Source organism: Amia ocellicauda, chromosome 11, assembly GCF_036373705.1.
Source record: "Amia ocellicauda isolate fAmiCal2 chromosome 11, fAmiCal2.hap1, whole genome shotgun sequence".
NCBI classification, from domain to species: domain Eukaryota; kingdom Metazoa; phylum Chordata; class Actinopteri; order Amiiformes; family Amiidae; genus Amia; species Amia ocellicauda.
In genome coordinates, this window is record NC_089860.1 from 2755930 (window position 1) to 2777366 (window position 21437).

General features: G+C 38.3%; 1 protein-coding gene across 2 annotated transcripts in view; it reads right to left on the reverse strand.

The window, feature by feature from the left end:
- LOC136762829 (pro-neuregulin-2, membrane-bound isoform) overlaps positions 1-21437 on the reverse strand; it is a 226820-nt gene that overhangs the window by 174762 nt on the left and 30621 nt on the right. For both annotated transcript variants that reach the window (XM_066716376.1, XM_066716377.1), the window contains exon 2: positions 173-335. In XM_066716376.1, the coding sequence (XP_066572473.1) occupies positions 173-335 (163 nt within the window). The remainder of the gene's footprint in view (positions 1-172; positions 336-21437) is intronic.

Here is a 21437-nt window from a genome sequence, read left to right on the forward strand (position 1 = left end):
GCTTGTTCAGAAACTGTGTATCTTTTTACAAACTAATAATGTTTTATTTCAGTTAATGCCTACAGCTGTCTTTCAAATATATTGCTGGTCATTTTGACACAAAAACTAATCTTAACATACAAATATATATACATGTTATATATTTAAAAATATATATATATTCTTTCCTTACTTGCCAGACTTTATTTTAATTTCTTTGCTCTTTTTGAGTTCGCTGCCATCTCTGTACCACTTATAGGTAGGATTGGGATTCCCTGTAGCCTCGCATTTGAGAGTGAGCTTCTCTCCTTCCCGAACTGATTGGTTCCTCAGTTTTTTCAACTTTGGGGCAGTAGCTGCATGATAAAAAAGAGAAGAAAAGATCATTAGGATTCCATTGGTCCTTTTGGTCTGATTTAGCTATGGCTGCTATTAAATCAAAATGACATTACCATACAACCCACATATTGTACATACAAATCCTGTATTAAATGGCAGGTTTCCATTGTGTTGAAGCAAGTACACTCTGGGAAAACAAAAACCACTATCTAGTAATGCATGTATAATTGTTGCTGGGAGGTAAGTCAAAGCTTTGTTTTGATCCAGGCCTATACTGGAACGTCCTCACTTTCACTTCACTACCTAGCAAAGCAGCCTTAATAAATGACACCATAACTGACACACACATAGATGTGCTCACCTTGACTGAGACCTGGTTAAGACCAGACGACACTATTCCATTAGTAGAAGCCTCCCCTAATGACTTCTCTTACTGCCAGAAGGCCCGTGCAACAGGCCGTGGTGGGGGGGCTGGCCACCATCTACTGCACAGACCTGCGCCTGTCTACTAAGCCATTAGACAGCTTCACATCTTTTTAAATTCACCAGGTAGAACTTAGGCTTAATCCACCTCTTCAGCTTATAGCTATTTATAGGCCACCAGGCCCCTATTCCTTTTTATGACCGGATTTAGCAATCTCTTATCTGACTTAGCCATACATTATGATAAACTCATTATTTTGGGGGACTTTAACATACATATTGACATTAAAGACGACCCCCTCACTGTTAGTTTCTTGTCCCTATTGGAGTCTGTAGGCTTCAGTCAGCATGTGTCTGGACCCACACATCATCACAATCACACACTAGATCTAGTTATTACCCGTGGGGTACAGATTCACAACCTAATAATATCACCCCAAAACCAGACGATTTCCGACCACTGCCTTATTACATTTGAGCTGCCTGGAGTAGAATTAGACACACAGGAGAGGAACATAGAAACTCGCTGCCTAAATCCCACTGCTGTTCATAAATTCACTACCCTGTTGCCAAATGCTAGCTTTATCAAAACAGGATCTGCAGATTAATTATAATTTTAATTTCTCCCCTAAGGAGATGGCACGAAACCTGGGTGTCATCTGTGATCATAATCTATCCTTTGAATCACACATTCAGAATGTGTCGAGATCTTCCTTCCTCCAGCTTAGAAACATTGCTAGACAATTCCTCTCGTTACAGGACACTGAGAAATTGATACACGCATTTCTTACATCTAGATTGGATTACTGCAATGCCATTCTGTCAGGCAGCACAAACGGAGCTATTTCTGCACTTCAGTTAGTCCAAAATGCTGCTGCAAGAATCTTAACAAAAACAAAAAAAACATGAACACATCACTCCAGTATTGGCTTCTCTTCACTGGCTGCCCATGCACTATAGGATAGACTTTAAAGTGCTCTTATTAACATTTAAAGCACTAAAGGGACTGGCACCTCCCTACCTAAAAGATCTCTTTATCGAATACACTCCAGGTCGGCCATTAAGATCACAGGAAGCTGGTTACTTAGCGCTCCCTAAAATACACAAGAAAACCGCAGGTGGTAGAGCATTCAGTTATAGGGCCCCGAAGCTGTGGAACCTCTGTCTTAGCCTTTAAATCAAGGCTGAAGACTCATTTGTTTAGTCTCTGTTTTCTAGCCCATAGTGCCGCCGGTGTGCCATGGACATGCAATTGCACAGCTGTCTTTGGAAATGTCCTGCACTGCATGACCAGTATCTGAGCACGACTGCCTTCTTGTCTTCCAGCAACAGCCCCCTCCGAGGGTCCAACGAGGCACCTCGTCCCCCACCATGGAAGTCTGATGAGGCACAGCCCACCCCAGAGGCACCTCACCACGGAGGGTCAACGGGGCATCCACACCCAAGGCCTGACAAGCCATTGCAACCCATAGCCTGCTGATGGTCCAACACCCCCCACCCCCGATGGCCAGCGAGAGGCCTCCTCCAGAGGGAAGCCCACAGCCAGCAGCACCGATAAAGAACTTTCTGATCTCCTTGCTGCTGTAATAACTATACTGCCTGGAGGGGAGGCAACCATTAGGCCTAGGCCCTAAGCCGTGGACCCCCAGAGATTCAGTTTCTCCTACATGCCATCCATAGGAGTTTTTTTGTTTTTCTCTCCTCCATGCCTAAATGGTTTATTAACTTAAATGTTCACACTTTATTCTAGATCATGTAAAATGTTTACAGGTCTATATTTTTATTTTATTGTATTTATGTAGTTTATTTTACTGTACGTTTGTTGTATGTTTACCAGTCTGTAAAGTGCTCTGTGGCTACCCTGCAAAGGGTGCTATACAAATAAAAATTGATTGATTGATTGATGTGTGAGCCCAACCACCTAATATACAAAATAAACATCTCCCTCTAGTGGGAGACTCAGATTAATCGGACAGTATAATAGGGGCTAACAACTCGAGCACAATTTCAATTGCTACTTTTTAAATTAAAGTAAAAAATTAAGCTTGCAACCTCTATGCATTGTATCGTAGCCAAGTGGTACTGTTATGCACTTCCTACTCTACTTCATAGCTTACATTAAATTCTCTTTTAAGAGTTGTCAGAAGCCAATCCTGCCCACAGTTATAGTTACTGTCAAAGTTCTAAAACCTCTTAAAAGGACTACGTTTTTCTACTTTCATAAGAATAAGGACCTTTAAAGTAAAACAAAATGTAGAAAATAGATTCAGTTTTGTTATACCTCTCGGAGTGTCTGAATTTACATTCAATACGCAGATTTACATGGACAATATCATGTTTCTACATAGTATAGAGAACAGTGTATTGTTGATTAATCTTTAAAATGCTTTCAGAGAAAGGAAGCCAGGAGTGAGATAATTGAGAGGAAAGGACAAGGGGACTCCTGGCCATACTTCTCAAGATTTAACACAAGTTTGATTATATATTATTACCCCCTGATTATTTCTATCATTTCCAGATTTTTAAAGTAGGGGCAAAAAAATTGGTTCAGTTCAATGTAACTGTACTAGACAAAATGTCAAGCAAACAATATGAACCCAAACCTGAATTATTAACATCTTACTCCAAAAACCCTTGATCAAAACCTTAGTATTATTGTTAATGTAATCTAAACATAACAATGTGTAACATTACACACTTTTTCATTTGTTAAGGTGAAACCTTTTGGAAAGCAAAACAATGCAGTCAAACCTTATTTATATTCTGAACGAGAGGTTTGAGGGACTAGGAATCTAAATTGTAACAGGAATGATGTTTATTATTTCTCTGATGTTAATTAGAAGCACCTAGAGCAATATATAGTGACACTGTGCAGAGCATGGTACAGGATAGGAGATATGTTAGGACTATGTGGATCCCTCTGTTTGAGCTGTCAACCTCCCTGAAGGGCAAGCACAACACTGAAAGCCTACAGGACGAGAATCCATGCACTGAAAGGAAAATCGGCGCATGCCACCTTGACAGCCTGCGGGTTGGAGGATAATCACCGGAAAGTCTGACTTTGCACCCCCCATCTGCACGTTCCTGTTTCCATAGATAGGTTTGACTATGGTGCTTTTATCCTAAATCAGTGACTTTAATTGTATATTTTAAACAAAGTATGTCCACCATAAATAAAAAAGTAGATATCCAAAATAGAAAAAATACATTTATTTGTAATGTAAAGCCATACCCAGTGAACTTGACAGATGTACAGAAAATGTATTTCTGAATAAACAACTACATACCAAATAAAATAAGAAAATGGTCGCCAGCAATTAGTCCCCGCAACCATTTATATATATATATATATATATATATATATATATATATATATATATATATATATACAGTGAGGGAAAAAAGTATTTGATCGCCTGCTGATTTTGTACGTTTTCCCACTGACAAAGAAATGATCAGTCTATAATTTTAATGGTAGGTGTATTTTAACAGTGAGAGACAGAATAACAACAAAAAAATCCAACGCATTTCAAAAAAGTTATAAATTGATTTCCATGTTAATGAGCTTGATCCCCTATCAATCAGCAAGATTTCTGGCTCCCAGGTGTCTTTTATACAGGTAACGAGCTGAGATTAGGAGCACTCTCTTAAAGGGAGTGCTCCTAATCTCAGCTCGTTACCTGTATAAAAGAGACCTGTCCACAGAAGCAATCAATCAATCAGATTCCAAACTTCTCCACCATGGCCAAGACCAAAGAGCTGTCCAAGGATGTCAGCGACAAGATTGTAGACCTACACAAGGCTGGAATGGGCTACAAGACCATCGCCAAGCATCTTGGTGAGAAGGTGACAACAGTTGGTGCGATTATTCGCAAATGGAAGAAACACAAAATAACTGTCAGTCTCCCTCGGTCTGGGGCTCGATGCAAGATCTCACCTTGTGGAGTTTCAATGATCATGAGAACGGAGAGGAATCAGCCCAGAACTACACGGGAGGATCTTGTTAATGATCTCAAGGCAGCGGACCATAGTCACCAAGAAAACAATGGGTAACACACTACGCCGTGAAGGACTGAAATCCTGCAGCACCTGCAAGGTCCCCCTGCTGAAGAAAGCACATGTACAGGCCTGTCTGAAGTTTGCCAATGAACATCTGAATGATTCAGAGGAGAACTGGGTGAAAGTGTTAAAGATGAGACAAAAATCGAGCTTTTTGGCATCAATTCAACTCGCCCTGTTTGGAGGAGGAGGAATGACCCCAAGGACAACTGCACCGCATCAAAGGGACGATGGACAGGGTCATGTACCATCAAATCTTGGGTGAGAACCTCCTTCCCTCAGCCAGGGCATTGACAATGGGTCGTGGATGAGTATTCCAGCATGACAATGACCAAGGCAACAAAGGAGTGGCTCAAGAAGAAGCACATTAAGGTCTCCAGACCTTAATCCCATAGAAAATCTGTTGAGGGAGCTGAAGGTTCGAGTTGCCAAATGTCAGCCTCGAAACCTTAATGACTTGGAGAGGATCTGCAAAGAGGAGTGGCACAAAATCCCTCCTGAGATGTGTTCAAACCTAGTGGCCAACTACAAGAAATGTCTGACCTCTGTGATTGCCAACAAGGGTTTTGCCACCAAGTACTAAGTCGAAGGGGTCAAATACTTATTTCCCTCATTAACATGCAAATCAATTTATAACTTTTTTGAAATGCGTTTTTCTAGATTTTGTTGTTGTTATTCTGTCTCTCACTGTTAAAATACACATACCATTAAAATTATAGACTGATCATTTCTTTGTCAGTGGGCAAACATACAAAACCAGCAGGGGATCAAATACTTTTTTCCCTCACTGTATATATGTGTGTGTGTATATGTATATATATATATATATATAATGTGTTTTCCTGGAATTAAACGGTATCAGAGGAAAACGTTATGATTAATAACAAAAACATTGATGAAAAACTAAAATGAAGAGACGTGAAGCCACACAGTGCAGTTATTTACATATCAGAGGACAGTAGTTTATGTTGCAATGGACAGAGTATGAAAGTATAATCAAAGAATTGCAAAAGAATCATTACTTAACTGTTCTTAACAGTTGTTTAAGCTTTACAGCAGCTGTCTGTTGACTTGAACTAAGGGAGGGTCATAACATGTTATTACTATATCAAAATACACTCAAAACAAACGGATTGCTTTTAATTCATATATGTTCCAAATGCAGCCAATTAATGAAAGTGTAATATTTAATGTTTGTGTTTTATTTTTTTATTGTAAACTCAATATTAAAATTACTGTGATCCAGTATTCTAAATATACACTCACCTAAAGGATTATTAGGAACACCATACTAATACTGTGTTTGACCCCCTTTCGCCTTCAGAACTGCCTTAATTCTACGTGGCATTGATTCAACAAGGTGCTGAAAGCATTCTTTAGAAATGTTGGCCCATATTGATAGGATAGCATCTTGCAGTTGATGGAGATTTGTGGGATGCACATCCAGGGCACGAAGCTCCCGTTCCACCACATCCCAAAGATGCTCTATTGGGTTGAGATCTGGTGACTGTGGGGGCCAGTTTAGTACAGTGAACTCATTGTCATGTTCAAGAAACCAATTTGAAATTATTCGACCTTTGTGACATGGTGCATTATCCTGCTGGAAGTAGCCATCAGAGGATGGGTACATGGTGGTCATAAAGGGATGGACATGGTCAGAAACAATGCTCAGGTAGGCCGTGGCATTTAAACAATGCCCAATTGGCAATAAGGGGCCTAAAGTGTGCCAAGAAAACATCCCCCACACCATTACACCACCACCACCAGCCTGCACAGTGGTAACAAGGCATGATGGATCCATGTTCTCATTCTGTTTACGCCAAATTCTGACTCTACCATCTGAATGTCTCAACAGAAATCGAGACTCATCAGACCAGGCAACATTTTTCCAGTCTTCAACTGTCCAATTTTGGTGAGCTTGTGCAAATTGTAGCCTCTTTTTCCTATTTGTAGTGGAGATGAGTGGTACCCGGTGGGGTCTTCTGCTGTTGTAGCCCATCCGCCTCAAGGTTTTACGTGTTGTGGCTTCACAAATGCTTTGCTGCATACCTCGGTTGTAATGAGTGGTTAGAGACGAGATTGTCTTGACCAGGACCACACCCCTAAATGCATTGAAGCAACTGCCATGTGATTGGTTGGTTAGATAATTGCATTAATGAGAAATTGAACAGGTGTTCCTAATAATCCTTTAGGTGAGTGTACGTTTATGTACTAAGCTATTCACACAGTACTCATTTGTATTTTATTTACAGCTTTATTATTAAGTCTGCAGATCTTCCTTCTTCTTGTATATACATATTTCTTAGCAAATGCCCTTATCCCAGCCTGTTTCACCAAATGACACCCCATAACAATGCAAGAATGTGTCATGGTAACATGATTAGGTTACCATCCAACACTTTACAATGACTGTGTTCACAACACACAGACTTTCCTGCATGAATTCACCAGAAGAAACAGCACATTTGCCATTAGATTTGCCAACAATCTCCATTGTGTATTTTTGTATTGTTTGAGCTGCTACTGTCATAGGAGTGTCAAAACTAAATAGCTTAACTTTTCCAACATGATCAGTTACCCATAGAGGCAGGTTTAAAATGTAAAGGTTTTTTTAGACCAAATAGGTTAGATCAAAAAGTAAAGTTGGAAATGCATTGACTAAACAGAGTACACAGATCTTCATGAGGATGGCAGAAAGTTATATTGTACAGTCTGTAACAAACTCCTTCACCATACAAGGTAGGTATGTGACACAATGTTTAAATTTCACAAATTACCCCTGCAGGGTTAAACAAATAGAAATCTGATAGAAAAAAACATGTATTTACCTTCATTATTGAAGTTACCGCCAATTAAAACTCTTAAAACACTACTATTTTAAAAATGTGATCGAAAATCTACATATCTACAATACAATTAAAGATCATTGAATAAACTTTCAGCAAAACCTGACTAAGGGCAGGATTAAATCAAAAATGTTCGCACTTCGAGTCGCTCGCAGAAGCATTAGCGGCATGTCTGCGAATGGAAATCGCGCTGCTAAACTATCGTGGTATTAAATCTGACCCGATTTGCGCCGCAAAACGACCTTCTCGCAGCTCCTTTCTGGCACAATGCGAGAGAATAAAACACAACTTTCACACAGCCGCTACTACAAAACTACACCACTGTACTCAGTCGCGCTTTCATGTTTGGTTAGATGCTACTCTCTTCAAATTTTTAAAGTAAATCCCATGATGTACAGTGGTGTATTTTGCTATTAGCGGCTGGTTAAAGTTGTAGTTAATCCCGCCCAACAATACAGTGGGAGTGGTTACATTTTCGCTGCATTAAATCAAGGAAATATCTGCGAGAAAACACCCTGAAAATGCTCTCGCAGCTCCTCTAGTTTTAGACATTGCGGAGTTGTCTAAAGCCTCTCGCGGTTGAGGCGCAGTGAGAGAAAGCGCAGCTCCGGCTTTATTCACAGCGCGGCTCTGTGTGTCAGTGAAATAACTGTGTACAGTGCGCTAATAATACATTAGATGTTGCGCACAACATTTGGGAATGAAGGTGACTTTTAAGACACGAACACTACATCGAATTACACTGTCAGCAACTGTATAATTGCTATTATGAAGATGTACACAAAAAGGTAAAGCATCTGGAGACGTCTGGATGACATTTATAGAATATTGTTACAGGCACATATGGTTGTATAACTTGCAAGCCAGTACACATACAAGTGTGTGACGTTTAGGCACTGCACGTTGGGTGCAAACCCCCCCCCCCCCACACACACACACAAAATAAATAAATAAAAAATAAATATATTCTAGAAAAATATGGAATAATCTGAACAATCAATTATCTTGTAGCAGACACAGCAGCCTATATAACACGGAAATGATAATGATACAATACTGTACTGCTCTGCACCGTTACATTGACACACACACAAAGAAGGCTGCAATGTTAATAGCAATTGCCGCTAATTGGTCAATTTAATTGCCACAAGAACGCGTAAAACTATTCAATGTAATGTTTCGTAGGTTTTCGAAGGGGAGATATGGCCAATTTCATATATAAATAAGTCTATATAACATTTACACAACAGCATAACGAAACCTGTAATAATGTAGCTTCAGTCAATCATTCATTACTAATCACAGATCAGACACGCATGACGCAACTGGATTGAATGCGCACCATATCTCCATCTATAAAAGAGAAAGTGGACTAGTATGGCAATTAAAATTATAATGGCAGACATCGATGGAAGACGATGCCAGCCCTACACTTTCAGATCCATCGGAACTTTCTAGACCTTCCGATCACCTTTTAATAACACGTTATCGGGTTGATAGACACAGCATAGCGTTATTGTGTCACCTGCTGAAGGATAAATTGAATAACAGATTTGCACGCAACCATCCTCTCACTGTGGAGACAATTATGTGCCGCGTTAGCCTATTATGCTACAGGCTCCTTTCAAACTACAGTAGGGGACGTGGTGGTAGCGCCAAGCCACTATCAGCAACGCTATCACAGCTGGCACTGTGGAAAATCAATGACGTAGATTGTCATATATACAACTGACATATACACAATTATATTACAATGTCATATTACAACGTGTACTGTAAAGAGAATTTATGTAGGATCAGTGGCGTAGCCAGGAAAATGAGGGCGAGGCATAATGAGGGATTCACGGCGGGGTCTGAGGGTCCTCCAGCAGAAAATGTAGAAAATTAAATACCTGAAATGAGCGAATTCATTTCGGAGTCGAACAACTTATATCAATATCTCCATGAAATATATATGTGCTTCACAACCACATATCACAATGGGACACATCCAGTGAACAATTACACATCAACCGACATTATGCAGGCAAACTAGGGCCGGATTGAATCAAATCTTTGACCTACCCGCTAATACAAAACTGCAGAACTGAAATGCACCGCGCTACACATATTATTATTATTATTATTATTATTATTATTATTATTATTATTATTATTAATTAATTAACAAAACACAGCAATACAAAGTGCACATGACAAGTAAACGCTGATTTATAGCGTCCCTGAATAAGAGACTTGCATTGTTCTGGTATTCACATATGACCGAAGATACCAGCATTGATCCACCGGCTAATAGATAACGCCTGGATAATGCTGTCAGCGAAGACATACAAAAATGAAAATACACAACTGTCATCAATGGCAGCTTTTGTTTTTATTGTATTACTTTTTCTCCTACTCATATTTGTAGCCGCTACACAGTACAGGGTTGTAATTGTGTTTCAGTGGGTAGACATGCTTTCGATTTACAGCGCGGAGCGGAGGATTTCTGTACCTTCATGCGCCATCGTGGGGCCGGATAAAATCAAAACTTTGAGCCACCCGCTAATAGCAAACTAGCAAATAGCAAATTTATGATTAGCAGAAAGTGTCATCTTACTGAAAATGAAGCTGCAACTGAGTTCAGTTGTGTAGTTTTCTATTAGCGGGCGGGTCACAGTTTTGATTTAATCCGCAGTTTCTCTGCTTTATTGACGCCTCGCTCTTCTCGCAGCCCGTCCTGCTCTCGCGCCCCCGCTGTCTCTCAAATTTCAGACACTGTGATTGGCTCGCGGTTTCTCTCGCGCTGCCCGCCCATCCTGGAAGCCACAAAATCCGGCTCCTCCTCGTTCGCAGGTCTTCATATTTTAGATTTAATTCAGCGAGGAGCTGAGCTGCGACTCTTCTGCGACTTTTCCCGCTCGCACTTTGCGAACATTTTTAATTTAATCCTGCCCTTAGACACTGCGGAGTTGTCTAAAGCCTCTCGCGATTAAGGCACAGTGTAATGAAAGCTCGTCCGGCACATGTTTGCGCAGGGTTACTCCAGGTTTATTCAGTCTCCGCGGCTCTGTGTGTTCAGTGGAATTAACTGATTATTGCTACAGTAACCGCAATACAGGTGTACAGTGCGGGTAACAAATTACATGTTGCGCCCAACATCCACACAAACGTTCGTGCACAGAGAGAAAATGTAATTTTCTTCTGCAACTTTTCGCGTTCGCACTTCGTGAACATTTTTTATTTTATCCTGTCCTAAAGCATCTTAAAAATAATGAGCCAGTAACCCTTTTGGGTGACTGGAATTAATTTAATTGATTCCTTAATTAACAAATTAACTGAAACCATGTAAAAATGCTCTAAATTTAAAAATAATGAAGGATACCTCATAGAAATAACAAATTGACGATATTAATACTATATTGTTCTTAATATATGTTGGTAATAGACTTTAGTAAGGTTAATTTGATGATGATGATAATAATACATTGAATTATGCATTAAGGCATAACTAATAGTACATATCAGGGACGTGCAGAGACACTGCGGAGGGCAGTGGCTCAAAAACACAATGCTGTTGGATTGTGGAGTGGGGAACAACAGCACTTGTCGTGGGTGTGGCCGAGGGGGCCACTAGTGGGGATCGATGAAGCCCCATTTTTGCACCCTGTGCGAGAGCACATTTCGCCGCCCCCCTCCCCGGCATATACAGCAACATACCATACCATACCAAAACCAAATCCACCAGCCACATCGGATAGCAGTAGGTCAGAGAGGTGGATGATGACCGACGTCGGCATATGGTTGGCATGGTCGGACAGCAGTTACGGTCGGCGTGATGGATCATGTCCAACTAAATGCCGACAGATAGGATATCAGTGCAACTTGTTTTAATACATTGACCTATACAACTTTAAAATATCATACGTATGAATAATAATCATTATAAATATATTTCATACTGTCACAAATGTCCCAGCTTCATTATTTGAAAGCGCTGGAGCGCTCTTCCTCGAGACCGCATTGAGAAAAGACGTCTGCCCAAAGAGGCTGCTCGAAGGTAAGTTAACTTTCACGACTATTATTAAAATATTGAAATGTAGTTTAAATTGTTGTTTAAATGTACTTAAAATTAGAATATTTAATTGTCTGAAGTACCAGGTTGTATGTATGACACACTAACTGTGGGTGTTTTCAAAATAACATTTTTTAAATATCAATAATAGGCTTATTTTCTGTATCAAGTAATGGTTTAAAGTGAATGTAAATTACAATATAATTTAATTTAATAATTTATTTAATAATTAATTTAATAATATAACAGGGAGAGAGAAAACGAAGCATTGAAAAGTGTGATTGTAGTTCTGATCTTCTGCAATAAGATCAAGAACGAGTTCTGAAAACACTGAGGGTTACAGGACCAGGACAGCGAAGGAACTAGTCATATTGGATACTTTTGGATAATTTGTGGGATTAACATTTGCAGATCAAAACACGGATGTACTGACCTCGGGTCATCAGGCCAACACGATGGGCCAATGTTGGTCCGACATGCCCGACAGCGTCTTCCAACGTCGGTCCGACCATTCATGATCAGTCGGGTAGATGTTGGACCAACGCCTCTGTGCTCTCTGGGTTACTTCCTCCTCACTTTTTCTTAAAAATAATTCAAACCTGTGAAAGGCTCTCTGAACTGTCACTCTTTTTAGTCCCGCCTTTTTTGGCTTGCTGGTTTGACCATGGGAGATTCCAGTGTTAAATAACTACTTTCGAATCATTAAATCATCATGAAACTTTGTCAGTATTTAGATAAAACATATTAAACGTCTTTTTACCTTTTTTTAGTGTCCAAAAGCTCAATTTGTCACATAGTAAGGTGGAAATTGACTGATGTTTTGAAACGAAGTGCAAACTGTATGACAGAATAGAAGTAAATAAAAGCGAGGGAGTAGAAGGTGTTTTCTCCTACATTATAGCAAAACAGAAATACCGCCACAAACAGAAATCCTATTTGTTTGGGTAGCCTTCAGGGATTGATCTTAATTTTTTTTTTCAGCTTTTCAGCAGGACAAGCTAGGCCAAGTTTCAGCTAGCCCACAGTACTTTCAGCTAGTCCATATTGCATTTGTGTATAAATGGTGAATTTATTTATTGTTCCTGGTAATTGCTTCTTGTGCCTTGTAAAATGTATAGTAATGTGTGTGCTCAATGCTGTTATCTGCATGCTCTTTGTTGTAGGTGTGCAGAAGTTACCCTGTATGCACTGCCTGTAGATTTGTATGGCACTCAAGTCCTGCATGTAGCACCCAAGCCCTGCTGTACCTTCTTACCCAAGCTTAACCCACCAATGTGCATGTAATAGCTAAAACAGTTAAATGCATTTTTTTCTCAGTGCCTTTTAGTGTTTAATAAGCTTGTATTTTTCTTCTGGACATTGGTGGTGGAATTTGAAATTTTGCATGAACTTCCACATGCACTTGCCAGTCCCAAGTCTTGGAAGGAATCAAACTGATATAATTTGATAACAATGATTTTAGCACTGAATCAATTAAAATTCAAAAATTGCAAAAGGTATTTGTTGAAATCAGTTTGGTTCTTTAAAGGTAGGGAGCTTTGACAGGTAAGATGAACAAAACTGAATCTGGACAAGTTTAAAGCTTTGCAAGCAAGTAAGTTTTTACTTCAATACTTTCAATAGTCAAGTCTTTTGTTAACAAGATATATACATTTAACATTGAAGGATTGAATTCCAAAGATAGAAACTTGATGAGCGGATCAGATGAGAGCTATATCAGATGCAAATCTAATACAATACATAATGATAATAAAGAATATATGATGTGTAGAAAATAGCGTGTTTCACCAATCAACATGATTATAAATCTTTCACAATTACTAATTTGATTACAAAGCCCATATTGTTGGCTATATTTATTATATTCAGTAGGCTATAGCCTATCACATAAACTGCGGGTCTGGTGGTTGGAGAAGAACGTATTTATAGCTCATTAATTTTGAGGAGTTTAACAGTTGAACCGCCATATATGTATTTACTATGTATACATAAGAACGGATATCCAGGAGAATTTCATATACGCAGAGATGGGTGTATGTATGTTCTAGTGTTAAATCTCTAGCCAACTATAGCAAAACAATATAGATCTGCACATACAGGATGCGATTTTTATTTCTGTGTGCGTGTAGTTTCGATACAGTACGTGTTAATTTACATCCATACAATCGTTGGTGCACCACAGACAACGGATTTCATTTTCAGTAGATTGCGATGTGTAAATGCGACACTGCCCCCTATCCACGCGTCAACCTTACGTGCAAGCTATGCTGGCAGACACCAATACGATAGTCTGCGTACGACGCCCGTGCATGTACGCAGAGACGCAGACGCAAAAGTATAAATCAGCCTTGAAATGCAAATCTAAAATGGCGGATGATGTAATTTAGCAGGCAGGTGTTATTTATCATGCTGAGCATGGAAAATACCAGCATTATTTATCTCAGCTGGCCCAGCCGGACTAGGTGGTTTACAGGTCAGCCAGTCCGAGGGGCTTTCATCTACCGGACTAGCGCTAAGATCGAACCCTGGCCCTCTGCGCAATGTGCAAGTAGCAAACAGTAACTACTGGAGAAAACTGTGGCCGCTAATCACCTAGATTTTGTCATACCTACACACGGAAATCAACAATTTCAAATCTCAAATCAAATCAGCACACAAAGTCCTGTAGCACTGGTTCCTCCCAGCCTAAACTAATTTTAAAATGCCAGAGGACCTTGACAACAACCATACATAAAACGGTGGCTTTTGAAGACAGAGAAAAGGTAGATAATGTTCCCTGTGTATGCACACACACACAGCTACTTAATGTTAAAATGTTAACAAATGCAAACCGATTACTTCCTACATAGCTTAATAATTATCAGTCTGTTACACATCACAGTTGATGCTAAGTATTTTCTGAATCCAAGCATTGCTGTGTAGACGTGTATACGTCTCATCTAATTAAAATTATGTTAAAGTTACGCTGGCATTTACAAACATAATGTTCACAATATATGTTTCTGAGAAAAGCTACAGTTTTAAATCTATAGTTTTTGTTTTATTATGCAGTCACAAAAGTCTACTCTATTTTATAATAGACATTTCATTTGATAAAAAAATCCACAGCTTTATTTTATAGACAATTATATTTAGTTTTTCATTTACAGAAATGCCATCTACAAGTAATGTATGTTTATGCATGCATAGTTAATGTAATTGTATGCATTTTAAAATCAGATTATTTTATTCTATTTGATTTTCATATTGATTTGTCATGACAAATATGTTAGTATTGTCATTCAAATTGTCAATCAGTGTTGCATGTTCATTTTGAGACATGGAAATTGTATACAAATTTAAGAAGCTATCATTGTCTCAGTTTATGCCTTTCAATTGTTCATTTCATGTTGGATGGAGTTTCTTAGATAATATAAAATTAATCTATAATCATGATATAAATATATTATTACAAAGTACAACAGAAAATGTTTCAGCAACTATCAATTCATTTTATAAATTAATGATCAAAGTAATTATAAAACTAGGAGATGATATCAGTGTATTTCCTAAGAGATTATGTAAGTGATCAATATATTTCCAAAATATTATTAATACTATATATAATATATTACTAAAAAGTAATTTGGAAGAGGAACATTGCAAATGCTACAGCAGTCTCCATTCTTTCAAACTACAATCTGATAATAAAAGATTGTGAAGCTGCCCTGAATGATGACCCTGAAGTGTGTACCATTTGAGCCCAGGCAGCAGCAAACGAACACGTATGGCCATATGTTCCCAAGGATTAAAATGAACCGGAGTAAAACAAAAGTTATGTTCAACCACTTTGTTAAATCTAAGAAAATTTAAGTAGATCAACAGATACACTAAGAAGTCAAAAGATAAAATTATGTGTACCTTGGACAACCAATTAGCACATATGGAGATATTATGGAAGAAATCAAAAGAAAAGTAAAAATGTGCATTTGGAAGAAACATCACCCTGTTAAAAGGAAATATACCCACTTGCCTCAAGAGACAAGTATTTGATCAATGCATACTACCAATGCTCAACTGGTCTAAGTTAAACTGTGAAGTGGGAAGAATATTAACTGCACTGAAAGGTACAAAACTGATTAAAATAATGTTATCCCTTAAATTGTGGACAAACCATATATAATTTACACCATCAAGGTTCAGTGTATGTAAATGAAAATTAATGACTGTTTCACACCAACACATGAAGGTGTATGTACCAAACTACCAAGCCACGTTGAAAGTTTCACTGTGATCTTTTAAGAAATGTAATAATGGGAGTTTGGGTGTTATCTCTCAGAGATGGCACGGTCGAATTTTGAGAAGTTCTCCATAAAAATCTAAATTAGATTAAAAAATAAATAAATAAATACATACATACATACATACATACATACATACATAAAACTTTGCCAGTAATTTTTGATTTGATAGTTAACTATTTAAGCTATGGCAAGCTGGTATTTGGTATAAAAATGGAAAAGAATACAGCAATCTCTAACAAGAAAAATTAAAGAAACAAACAAACAAAACATGTGCACAATATGACCACTGAATTGAAAATTATCTTACAACATGACCATGCATACATTCAAGAATTGGAATATACATATATATATATATATATATATATATATATATATATATATATATATATATAAGTGATAACTGTAAACATAGTTTTTTGGTGGAGATAATATAAATGTATTCTTTATTCTATCATTTTGTTTTTAGAAAGCCAGTTACTCTATAGTATAGTTGTATGTGTAAATGTGAAATTTACAACTGGAAATGTATACCACTGGCTTTCCATTCCTCCCCCTTTTCAAAGGTTCTTATTACATTTGTATATTTGTCACAAATCATCTGTAGTTTCCACATTTGACATCCGACATCTTGTGGAATCCTGTTCACATTCCTATTTCCTGCATTCTTTACTCGATCCTGCTAAAAGGGAAGACTGGGTTCTTGGACAAAGAAAGTAATTGATATTTTAAATTTCTTGTGGACCAGTGTTTTTTTTAGTTCAGTTCTGTTTGTGATTCTATTAATATTTATAGTGATTGGCTGTATATAGTTATTACAGTTAATTAAATATAATTTTACTTATTATTACTCAATATAGTGGCGATAACCTTGAAATTGGTAGTTAAGTTCGGTAATGCCAACCACGTACACACTGATCAGAGATTAACATGAACTAACAAAGTGTTTTACAGCTTTTCACACAGTTCAATAGAGTAAGATCCATTATTTATGCAGTTAAACATTTTAAAAAAACTCAAGTTTGATTTTCACTCTCAAATGTACAAAAACAAAATTAGTATCAACATTAGTAGGTTGAGGGAAAAACATTTTCACAGTGATAAATGTTAAATAAGTAGCTCAATTCTGGATGAATAATGTGTTGAATAATTAGGCTACTTCCCTGAAACCATGGCACCTCTAAAAAAATATTCCTTTATGTGAAACACATAAGAGATCTGGCCTGCATAAGGGGCTCCTCTGCTGGCTTGCCACCACACTGCAGCTTGCCACCGCACTTGCAGATTTAAGAACATAAGAAAGTTTACAAACGAGGAGGCCATTCAACCCATCATGCTCGTTTGGTGTCCATTAATAACTGAGTGATCCGAGGATCTTATCCAGTCTATTTTTAAATGTTCCCAGATTTTCAGCATCTACCACATTGCTGGGGAGTTTGTTCCAGATTGTGACTACTCTCTGTGTGAAGAAGTGTCTCCTGTTTTCCGTTTTGAATGCCTTGAAGCTCAATTTCCATTTGTGTTCCCGGGTGCGTGTGTCCCTGCTGATCTGGAAAAGCTCCTCTGGTTTGATGTTCATGATTTTGAAGACTTGTATCAAGTACCCACATAGTCTCCTCTGTTCCAGGGTGAAAAGGTTCAGGTTCCACAGTCTCTCCGAGTAGGACATGGAATAAGTCTGGTTGCTCTCCTCTGAACTGCCTCTAGAGCAGCAATATCCTTCTTGAAGTGTGGTGCCCAGAACTGTACACAGTATTCTAGATGAGCTCTAACTAGTGCATTGTACAGTCTTAACATTACTTCCCTTGTTTTAAATTCTACACTTTTGACAATATACCCTAACATTGTGTTTGCCTTTTTTATTGCTTCCCCACATTGTTTGGATGGAGAAAGTTAGGAGTCCACATAGACTCCTAGGTTACTTAATCTAGTTCTATTCCTCCCATAGTGTAATTATAGTGGACATTTTTGTTACCTGCATGTATTACCTTGCAATTGTCCACATTGAATTTCATCTGCCAGATGACGGCCCACAACTGAATATTATCTAAGTCCCTTTGAATAGCCTGTGCTGCCGAGATTGTATCTGCTGAGCCACCTATTTTAGTATCATCTGCAAATTTGACAAGTTTGCGAACTATCCCAGAGTCCAGATTATGGAACTGTGGAACTCCACTAACAACCTCACTCCAGTTAGAAGCAACTCCTCTAATCGACACCCTCTGTTTCCTATACATCAACCAGTTCATAATCCATCTACTTACATTACCCTGAATGCCTACAGCTTCCAATTTGAGGATCAGTCTTTGGTGTGGAACCTTATCAAAAGTTTTTTTTTAACTCTAAGTATATCATATCATATGCTTTCACATGACCTACAGCTGCAGTTGCATGTTCAAAAAATGTGAATACATTAGTAAGACATGATCTGCCTCGTCTAAACCCATGTTGACTATCACCAAGAATATGGTTTTTATTAAGATGCTCCTCTATTTTCTGTCTAATCAATTTTTCCAACATTTTACAAGTGATGCAGGTGAGACTGATTGGTCTGTAATTTCCTGGCTCAGTTTTGTCCCCTTTCTTGTGGATTGGTATGACATTTGCTGTCTTCCAGTCAGTTGGCACATCCCCTGTTCTAAGTGTCATTTGGAATATTTGAGTTAGCGGCCTATAAATAATTTCCCTCATTTCTTTAAGTACTGTTGGAAATATACCATCTGGCCCAGGTGATTTGTTTCTTTTTAATTCTGCAAGTCCCTTTAGTACCTCCTCCTCATTTATCCTGGTCTCTCTTAGGGTTTGACTGGACTAATTGTTAACCTGTGGCATGTTATCTATTTTTTCTTTTGTAAAAACCTCTGTGAAATACTCATTTAGAACATTTGCCACATCTTGTTTGTTTCCAAGATCCTTCCATTTTTGTTTCACTTCCTCCTTTATTGACCTCTTAGTCATCTAATCTCTGGAGAAAAAATAAGGACTTATGTATAAAACATGTACCTCCTGTTCCTTATTAGAGAAAAACACAAGGTGTAGAGTCAAACTAATCTTTCACAATGCTACTTGAACAGTTCCTAATTATTGATGATATTGGTTACAAATGCGTTCTGAATATAAATAATAAAACGTGTAATACAATATACAATATTAAAACGGTTAGTATTACATCAACGAAAACAGACCAAACTAGTAGGATGTATATTTAGCCATACAGTAATTCATATATAGGTACAGCATTAAAAAATACATTTTTTATTACCTGGCAACTTGGACTTCAGGTCCAGAGTTCTATAGATATCAATGATGATGGCTGTATGACAAGTCTTGTTGGTAGAGAGATTGAAATTACGTTGGTGAGAGTCTGTTTTCAGAAGATATTCTTTTGACTGTATTGGCCAAGCAGAATTTGGTGTGCTCCATTTCTGCAGAACTCCACACACAGCTCGATGACAGCACATTGTGCTTCAATCCAGCTTCTGGATTTACTGTTGCACCATACAATTTTCGAACTTCTGTTTACAAAGTTATATTCTGTAGAGAATACAAGACTAGCGCTAAGTAAGATCTGTGAAACCATCTGAGTCTATATCTCTGTCCAGCGAGCATCACATTATTTCTGCAAGTTCTGTAGATTTCTGCTAGATATGTAGCCTACGTTTAATCTTTGCACTTTCTGCATTCTTTTCTGTACTGAACATATTCACATGAACAGAAAGATTATGACAGTGAAATTACAGAATGTTTTGCCAGTGGCTGGTGCTGTGATCGCAGACCTAAAACTCTTCACATTGTTAACACAGCACTCTTCCTGATAGACATTTCTACTCCCACTAACAAAACCGCATGTTAGTTTTACCAAACAGGTGTAACAAAAATATATATATTTATTTTTTTACTATTTTACTATCATTAGATATTATTTTATAGTTAATAACAGATATGATTTATGTTTGTTAATAAGTATTTTCATTATTGTTACCCTAACAATAACTGCAACAACAGAAGTACCATGTTTAAATGTTTAAATACAAGCATATATTATTATTATTCTTTTTTTTAAAGAGTGTTTAATTTACCCAAAGGAATCAGATGATAAAGAAAATTACAGTGCTAACATAATATTACATAACTTAATTCAACGACCACAAATGGAAGGAATTCCTTGATTGTTTTTGCTACTAATCAAGACATAATTAACCTCTTGTTATTTTGCAGTTATCTTGTTATCTTCTTTTGTTAACATAGTTGGATATAAGTACAATACAGATGTATGATGATAATCTTGCAGTAAATCTTATATCCAAAGGAGGTTTAAGTCTATGATATTCCGGTTAATGTTTTGTCAAACAAAGGGGACACATCTCCAGAATAATAAAACTAAATGCTTGAAAGTAATTTACTCATACAATAACATAAGAACATAAGAAAGTTTACAAATGAGAGGAGGCCGTTCAATCCATCCTGGTTGTGTGGTGTCCATTAATATCTAAGTGATCCAAGAATCAAGTCCATTCTATTTTTGAATGTTCCCAAATTGTCGGCTTCAACCACATCGCTGGGGAGTTTGTTCCAGATTGTAACAACTCTCTGTGTGAAGAATTGTCCCCTGTGTGTCCCTACAGATCTGGAAAAGCTGCACTGGAGTTGAATCATGTCCCTGCGTATTCTTCTCTGTTCCAGGGTGAACATGTTAACAACTTGTGTTTGCTTTGGATCATGTTTTCTTAATATTAAATCCTTAGACAGTTTATAAACATAGTTATTGTCACGACCTAATCGTACTCCCCACTTGAGGTCTCCTTCTCCCTTCCTTATCAGACACTTCTCCCGGCTCCCTGTCAATCAGCATTCCTGAAAAACCCTGTGCAATCCTGTTGTGTACTCCTGTTGTAAACACCTGCTCTCATTCGCTCTGCACCTCCCAACCAGGTTCCCTGCTCCTGATATAAACCCCTCACGAACACTCCATCATCACAAAGTTTTGTCAGTTTATTCACTTCATCTCCAAGGATTTCTCCTCATGTCTTGTTGTTGCCTTGTTCCCTGTATCCCTATCCTGACTTCACGACCATGACTTTGGACTTCCCTCGTTACTATGTTTGCCTGATCACCTGACCCTTGCATGTGACCACGACCACATCTTTGCCTTGCCTTGATTGCCCTGTCCTGCCAGTACCCGACCCACTGCAAACTGGGTCCCCCTGTTCCTGTGCTCCACGGTGCATAACAGAAAACTTCACCTCTTAATGGACCTAGCAGTGCTGACCACCCTCGCCACCCAAAGGCCAAGCTCAGGGAGCATGAGCAGATTCTCCGGTCAATTGAGACCGCACTGGACCAGCTTTGAGTACCTACCAGAACAACAGCCTGCTCCCTCAGTAATGGCTGTTCCGGCTCCTGCTGTCGCCCCTGCAGCCCCTGTCCAGCCAGTCTGACTGGCTGTCCCGGGGA